Source organism: Carlito syrichta, unplaced genomic scaffold (genome assembly GCF_000164805.1).
Source record: "Carlito syrichta isolate Samal-C Ts95f unplaced genomic scaffold, Tarsius_syrichta-2.0.1 Scaffold289008, whole genome shotgun sequence".
NCBI classification, from domain to species: domain Eukaryota; kingdom Metazoa; phylum Chordata; class Mammalia; order Primates; family Tarsiidae; genus Carlito; species Carlito syrichta.
The window spans coordinates 16,993-25,856 of NW_007233104.1; the positions used below are offsets into that span (position 1 = coordinate 16,993).

General features: G+C 37.2%; 1 protein-coding gene across 1 annotated transcript in view; it reads left to right on the forward strand.

Moving 5' to 3' along the window:
- Nucleotides 1-1,106: 1,106 nt before the first annotated feature.
- The window catches only part of LOC103256181 (probable phospholipid-transporting ATPase IIB), a gene marked incomplete at its 5' end in the record, with an annotated part of 83,399 nt that continues 75,641 nt past the window's right edge, over nucleotides 1,107-8,864 (forward strand). Inside the window, 2 exons of the mRNA XM_021710449.1 lie at nucleotides 1,107-1,187; nucleotides 7,636-7,711. Coding sequence (XP_021566124.1) covers nucleotides 1,107-1,187; nucleotides 7,636-7,711 — 157 coding nt within the window. The remainder of the gene's footprint in view (nucleotides 1,188-7,635; nucleotides 7,712-8,864) is intronic.

An 8,864-nucleotide genomic window follows, 5' to 3' on the forward strand; every position in this document is an offset into this window, starting at 1 on the left:
TTTGCATGTATGAATTTAGGTATGTTTTATGCTTGAATGCTTTGGAGTTTTATCTTAAAATGTCAAGTATGAACTGGTCATTTAAAATAGCATGGGATTGTCACATGGAAGAAATACAGAGTCACTTTTTCCTGGAATGTCTGATAGACAGCCCAATAAAAATCTAATGTGAAATATGGTTTTGCCAAAGTTCAAAGAGACAATGAACTTTTTGGTATTGTAGTTATTTGTGATCTCCTAGTAAAAATAATCATGCATCACAAAAAGTTACAATTTATTGTAAATAATTCATCACTTAATATTGCTTCTGTTATTTTAATACAAATAGAGTTTTAAAAACTAACTGAAAACAATTCTGGGTCAGCAAACATACTTTTGTAATTATCTTTAAAAAAAGGTGCTTAAGATCTCGTCTTTAGACTTTTTGATTAAACTTTTTCATGTAGCCAATGATTGGAGTAACCCAAAGCCTATGTCTTTTCTGCTTCAAAACACATTGTGTGAAAGTAGTTATGAGGTGTATCTCGTGAAAACCTTCCTGTATGATTTTGTAAGTGTGTGTCATGATGATGTGGTTTAGGCAATACTGGAGAACTGTGCTGTCTTCATTTCTTCACCGAAGGCAAGCCTTAGTTTATAGTGATTGGTGACTGCTTGGTGACTGCTAGAACAAAAACTTGTGCCAACAGATCTAGGAATTCGTTAAGTTGTTTTTATAAAACTCATGAGGATTTGTGATAGTCCCTTCATGCCCATGGAATCCTTTGATGCCCACATGTCCTTGAAATATTCTCGCACAGGCTCTACCTTTCTCATGGAGCCGTGTAGACAGACCCAGGGGCTGGAGGCTGTAGTATCACATGAAGTCAGACTCACATCTGCCCTGGGCAGTGGTCATTTGTGGGAGTCCAGAGCACATTCTGCTGGGTTTAGGACTGGCTTCCTTAGTTACCTTTCATCCTGAGTTGGGATTGGCACACAGACTCTCAGAGAATCAGTGATCATTTCTGGAAAATAGTATATGGAAAAGATGATTTAGCAATTGAAAAATTTTCAAGTAACCTCAATTATAGCATTGTAATTAATTCAAATGTTCTATATTCCAGGACCTTTTTTCTATTAGTGCTTATGTTTATGCTCAGAAGCCACAACTGGATATTCATAGTTTTGAAGGCACATTTACCAGGGTAAGTTAATCATTTGTTAAAGACAAATATACTTATTGTATATGTAAGGTAAAGTAACAAACATTTATTTTGAGAGAGTAATTCAGTCAAGAATAAATTCAAACAAGTTTCAAACTAGAAAGGAAAAACCTGCAAAACATTTCAAGTACTTAGATTTCCCTGTGTAAAAGATGCCTTAAGGGTACATTCAGTACAGCTTTTCTAATTTTTTTAGCATTTTGACTATTGATAAGACCTTTATTTCTAAAATATTATGAGTAAGTAAAATGAAGTAATTTATTTGTATTTTGACTGAATAGTTGGTATACTATGATATCCACATCATGGCTAAGTTTTTAGACACTGGATAAGGTGGTTAAGTATATATGTATGTGTGTATATGTGTATATTTCTTCTCATGTACATGTATATTTTATGCCACATGATTTTCATTATTATAGAGTATTGATAAAGCTTGAAGCCCACTGTCCCTGACTAATAGGGTTTAAAGGACTTAATAACTTTATTTTAATTGCTTATCACTGATATTATAACTGCCTTACAGTAAGGGGTTTTAATGCATGACTATCGTTCATGTTTAATTTCTACAATTATTTTTTTAAAAATTGGTACAGTCACCTTTGTTTTACTCTTGATCACATGCAAGGATTGGCAAGCAATTATTGTCACTTATAAAAGAATTTATAGAGCTCTTAAGAGGGCGAGCCCAAAAAACTGGAATCTATTTATAAAAAATTGTGTATGTATTCATACTTGTTTAAACTTCAGTTACCTTCAAAGTATTGTCCGTTTGATGCAATACACCTATTGAGATGATTTTTCTACTGCTCAAAACAGTTTTTGAACTAGTCAATTTTCATGTCTTTTAGTGCTTCTCCCATTTTGTGTTCTACCTCTTCCACGTGGACAAAATGTTTTTTCTCTGAGGACTTTTTTTATCCAGGGAAACAACAACAAAAGTGTCCTCGAGATGAGATGGGATGAATAGAGAGGATGGAGCACAGGGGTCATGCTGTTTTTGGTCAAAAATTGCTGAACACTCAATGCTGTGTGGACAGGTGTCACTCAATGATTAAAAGTATAGTATAGCAAATACATAAACCAGTAACAGTCATTTTTAAAAATCAAGTATTATATACTGTACATAGTTTTATGTGCTAGACTTCTATATAACTGGTAGTGTTGCAGTAGGTATGTTTATACCAGCATCACCCTAAACATGTGAATAATGTCTCATGCTATGACATTATGATGGCTACAGTGTCACTAGGCAATAAGAATTCTTTATCTCTGTTTTAACTTTATGGGACTATTTTGTTATATAGGGTCTACTGTTGACTAAAGCATTATGTTATGCTTGACAGTATTTGAAGCAAAAACTGTTAGACCCACAAGAGAAATAAACAAATCCATAGTGATAGTTGGAAATTTTAATACTGACTACTCAATAACTGATGGAAGAAGTAGAGAGAAAACCAGTAAGGGTATAATAGACTTGAAGAACACTATCAGTGACGTTGGCACAGTTGATAGCTATAGAAGTCTTCTCCCAAATCAGTAGAATATGCAGTCTACTAAAATGCACACCGAAATTTTTATCAAGATACAACAAACAAAGCTTAGTAATAAAAGTCAACGTATGAAATGTGTTCTTGGACCACAGTAGAGTTAGTTCAGAAATTAATAACACGTACTTCTGGGAAACTACCAAATATTAGCTAACAGTACATTTCAGTTATCCCACCAGTTAAAGAATCATCCATGTCAGAGCAGAGGTGAAGATGAGAATTATTAACATAATAGAGAGGTAGGGAATCATCCACATCAGAATAGAGACAGAGGTAGGAACTGTCCATGGCAGAGTGAAGATGGAGGTAGGAATTGTCCACATCAGAATAGACATGGAAGTGGGAATCATCCATTATCAGAACAGAGATAGAGATGAGAACTGTTCACTTTAGAATAAAGGAGGGAGTATTCCATGACAGAATAGAGAAACAGATGGGAATTGTCCATGTCAGAATAGAGATGGAGATGGGAGGCATCCACATCAGAATAGACATGGAGGTGGGAGTCATCCATATCAGAACTGAGACAAGTGGGTATGGTTCATGTCAGAATGGAGATGGTGGTGGGAACTGTCCATGTCATAGTAGAGATGGAAGTAGGAACCATCCATGTCATAATAGAAATGGAATTGGGAACCGTCCACTTCCTACTAGAGGTAGAGATGGGAACCGTCCATGTCATACTAGAGGTAGAGGTGGTAACTATCCACGTCATAATGGAGGTGGGAATTGCTGTAATCAGAATAGACATGGAGATAAGAGTCATTTACATCAGAATAGTGATGGGAGTAGGAACGGTCCACATCAGAGTAGAGGAGAAGTTTGGGACTGTCTGTGTCATAATAGAGTTGAAGGTAGGAACTGTCCACGTCAAAGAGGTAGAGGTGGGAATTGTCCATGTCATACTAAAGGTGGAGTTGGGAACCGTACACTTCATACTAGAGATGGAGTTGGGAGCCTTTCACATCCTACTAGAGGTGGAGGTGGGGACCGTCACATCTTACTAGAGGTGTAGTTGAGAACCATCCCACGTCTTACCAGAGGTGGAGGTGGGAATTACCCTTGTTAGAACGGACATAGATGGGGCACTGATGTCCATGCCAGCATACAGCATCCCCATGGAGGTCATGGAGTTTGGGACTCCTGAAACCACCACCTGAGAGAGGCAGTGCTGGCTCCTGTCCTGGCTAGTTTAGGAACAGTTATCTGATCTCGGGTACAGGTGCCAGTTATGTGAGCACACAGTGATTTAAGAATGGGAACAACTTCATCCTGTGAGCCATGTGATGTGCACTGATGCAGTGGTGGCAGTGGTTTCCCTGGGAAGTTGTACTATTATAAAAAGAGAGAAACTTAAACAATTTTTAAATTGAGATACCTTTCCTTTGTATCAGTTATTTCAAGTTCTTAATAAATGTAAATAAATAAATTGGCTTTCATTGCCTTTATTTGACATTTACTAACAGGGTTTTTTCTTATTTTAAATATATTGATCCTGAGTACTGTGTTATATAAGAAGAAAAATATTTTTGTATGCATTTTTTCCAAAAAGAAGGAAAGATGAGTCAAATGAGTAGTGTTGTAACTAGAAAATTCAGTTTAATCAAACTTATCAACAAAACATTGTTAAAAATTGATGCCCCCTTATTTTCCTTTTCTGTAGTGTAATATACCTAGGCAAAAATGTGTCTTTTGTATCATCTTAAAGTCTTCGGTAAGAATGTGAATGGAAGAACGTGCAGTCCTGTGGCAGCATATCTGTCACATGTGCCATGCTGGGCCGCCAACGAGGATGAATGTGTAAATGCTCCCTGCTTCCCGTTCCTCCCAGTGTCAGGGCAACCCACTGAAGATGGATTATGTTTTGCATTATATTGGTGATCCATATGTTGTTAGTAATGTTATTAATTTCCCTGATTGTTTGAGACATAGGTATTCTCTTGGAAGTTTGAAGTTTGAAATTCTAACCAGGGCTGGGCGCAGTGGCTCATGCCTATAATTCCAGCACTTTGGGAGGCCAAGGTGCGAGGATTGCCTGAGCTGATGGGTTCGAGACCAGCCTGGGCAACTTGGAGAGACCTCATCTCTACAATAAAAAATCAAAAAATTAGCCAGGCATGGTAGCACTTGCCTATAGTTCCAGCTATTTGGAAGGCTGACGTGGAAGGATCACCTGTGCCCCATAGGTCAAGGCTGTGGTGCCCATCATTGTGCCACTGCACTCCAGCCTAGGTAACAAATTGAGACTCCAACTCAAAAAAAAAAAAAAATTCTAACTAGTTTTGACATATTAGCAGTGTTTGTAGTCCTTGCATCATACTCTAACTTAATCTTTTTATAATGTATTTTCTGCTGTAATTCTTTTTGCAAACTATAGCACATTTATTGTTCATGATTTTTCAATTAAAATACTCTCCTTTAAAAGCAAACCCCTATTGTTGGTTAAATAGAGTACACTATTTAGAAAACAGCTTGAAATGACATTTTGCACCCCCCCAAGAAGATTTTATCTTTTCAAACTGTATAACACTAAGGAGAAGGAAACCAAAGAGAATGTTGTTTAGAGAAATTTCTTTCCCAGTCTTCCCAATCTTTATTCTGTGCTTCATGAGATTGGTTAAATTTTTTTTTAAAAAATCCTTTAGGATATTTTTCTTCATATTAGAAAAATGTCTACTGTTTAAAGTCCATCATTGCCATTACAGAATAGAAAGGAAAATGCATACGTATTGTGCCTTCTCCAACACATAATTGTGTTAGAAGCAGACAAAAACATTCACATGATTAAATGGTCATGGAAGAGTAATGGAGAACTAAAATTTCTAACTAAACTATATGGAACCATTTATTTGCAGTTAGGACACTTTCGGAAATGTTTATATTTTACAATGCCCTTATTTTTTGTGGACTTTGACATAAGGAGAAAATATTATACTAAAAGATTTGCATGATTAATAGTTTTTAAACTTTCCTATTACATGAAAGATTATGAACAGTTTGAAGGGAATACAATGGTAGGAATTTGTGCTGGGATGGTGAACTCAGAAACAGTAGGGATGGTAGAAGCAGGTCCCTGAGAAACCATAGAAGTAGGAGGCTCAGAGTAACAGCAGTCAGGGGGGCCTGGAGGAGCAGGTACTTTAGGTGTAGGAGGCTCAGAGTGACTACAGGCAACTGAATCGTTGCTGTGTCACTATCAGAGCTTTTGAAAGTGGAGGTAGAGTTCTGGTTTGTGTTTTCCTCTTTTCACTCATTTTCTAACAGAGTCCAGTGCCTGCTCTGTCCTAGTTGCTAGGAAGGGAAAAGTCAGCCCTACAGTCTCGTAGCTTACAGTTCTGTTGGGTAAGTAAACATGTCACTTGCTATTATCCAATGAAAATAATTCTTAATTTATCTTAGAGAATTACTTTATTTGCTTCATAGTTTAAATCATAAATGTGCCATTCAGCAAATGGCTTATTTATGCCAATTATGTGCTCAGTTTGCTGGATCACAGCTAGAAAGTTAGACTCACATGCAATTAAGGGATATATATGTCAACTATATTTGGGAGGTAGAAATGAGGATATATATTTTTTTCCGTCGCCAATGATATTTATCAGAGTTAGGCTCTAAAACCATCTGTGTGAATCAATCAGAAATTAGTTATTTCAGTTCAGTCATAAATTGAAGTAAAAAATAATCTAATCCATACAGACTACTCACTTCTCTCTTCTAAAAATTGTGGTGTGTGTGTGTGTGTGTGTGTGTGTGTGTGTGTGTGTGTGTGTGTGTGTTTGTAGAGACAAGGTCTTTCTGTGTTGCCTAGGCTGGTCTTGAACTCCTGGGCTCGATCAATCCTCCCACCTTGGCCTCCCAAAGTGCTGGAATTACAGGCATGAGCCACTCTGTATGACCTGTTTTTAATGGTTCTATAAAACATTGAAAGTTATAGGAAAAACTCACTTTTCCCCAATTGTTTATTTATGAATTAGACAGTTTTTCTTTCTTTACTTTGAATGGTACTTAAGTTATAAAGAAAATGAACAAAAGGCAATTCCTGTCTGGCATGTTCTGCGGAAGAAACAAGAACATTGTTTCAAAACACAGTACTTGAATATTCTTTTTTTATTTTAAAGACCGTAATGATGGTATGTTAACTACTGTGCAAGAGCTTAATTTGATTCCAGCATATTTAGATATTTGTAAATATATTATTTTCATTAGTATAAAACTATAGTAAAAGAAAATAAAGATATACAAATTTTTATAGCCCTATCTTTCTAATGTTAATAGTAGTATTATTCTTTTGACTCTTCTTTCAAGTTTTTTTCACATACAGATACATATTTATATTGAGATAATATAATTCTGTTTTTTTCCTTAAAATATATTTTCTTAGTATTTTTCGTGTTGATTCAGCTTAATTTTCAGTAAATTTTTTGTAAGCTAAAATTACTCAATGCAGACAATCCTGAACACTGTCCCTGGAGTGCTGAGTGCCTCCTCTCTCTTGGTCGTGCTGGCTGGAGCTGACGAGGCATCTGGGGCCAAACTCCTCCCTCCAGTTTAATTTAGGTGAAACCATTGTATTTTCTAAATATTTGTGGCATTTGGAGAATTATTTTGGAAGCTGTTAGGATTGGTTTAAATTTTGTGCCTCACAAGTAAATAAAAAAGTCAAATATATAAGAGAATCAAATATCTAGTAAATATCTTCCAAGCGGCTAGCAAAATGGCCAGAACTTATATCATTTGAAGGTGGTTTGATAAGTGAGTGGGAAAGAAAACGCCATTACATGCCAAGGAACACGGTGTCCAATGCTGTGGATATCTAAATTATGAACAATTTGAAAATTACTAATTTACTGATTTTGTTTCCTTTTTCTCTCCCTGAACAGGAAGACAGTGACCCACCCATTCATGAAAGTCTCAGCATAGAAAATACATTGTGGGCAAGCACTATTGTTGCTTCAGGTAAGGGAAAGTTTTCCTCTGAGTGTGATTTCTCATAGATAGATGATGCTTTGTTTTGTCCAGGCACTCCAAACCAGTGTTTCCCTAGATACTGAGAATACTTAGGAACCTAGCTAAATGCAGACTCTAGTTCAAGAGGTCTGGGATGGTTCTGGCTGTCCATGGGGAGGCCTGTGCTGCTGGCCAGCCATTGCATTTGGATGGAAGGCCCGCAGCAGGCAGAGATGGTACAGCCTCATGTAGGGGCATAGGCATTTTGCTGGTTGTGGTAAGTTTATTGACAAATTTGTCAGTGTGCTTTAATGAGAGATACCACAGAACAATTAGGGACACCAGTGGTGATTTGAGATGGCTCTTTGCCATTCACCCAACCAGGATTGGTAGGAGGAGAAAGTGGATGAAGTGACAGTGGGAGAAAAAAGCATAGATGAGGCCAGACAGTCCATGATAGGTAGATCATGCTAGGCCTTACAGAGTAGGATAAAGATTCTTAATTTTGTTATGAGTAAAACTGGAAGACTGAGTGTTCTTAGTTGTTGAAGAGGGAGGGGACTTAAATTGACAGTTTAGAAAGTAAATTTCTATGGGAGATATTAAAAATATAATTGATTAGCACCTTGTCAGAAAGTAGTTGGCATTGATGACGGTTCTAGGAAGTTTATCACAAGCTAATTGACATGGATGATGACTCATGGATAGAAGCTTAGGAAAAACTAGTTGATGATGATGATAGGGTGAAGGAAGCTGATGACAAAGTATTTGACACTGATGGTGATATTGCTAGTGAAGCTTAACAGCAGGGAGCACAAGGAAAGAGGACACTAGAGCCTATAGGAACCTAGGAACACTAGGTTAGATTTGTCAAAATTGTTTCCTTTCAGATTGCCCACTGCCATAGCCCTTCCCTCTTAGGTGTTCTACACTAAACACTGGTGATACAGTCTGAAACAAAGTAGTTGTGGGTCTTCTCCTCAAGGAGCTTATGGTTTGGTGGATAGACAGTAAGAAAGTGATCCAGACAATTTAACTGTGCTGTCACAAAAAAGTACTGGGTGCTGTGAAAAATGTATTCATCAAAAACTGTGTGTAAGCCGGGCTCGGTGGCTCAGCCTGTCATCCCGCGCCTTTGGGAGGCTTAGGTGAGTGGATTGCC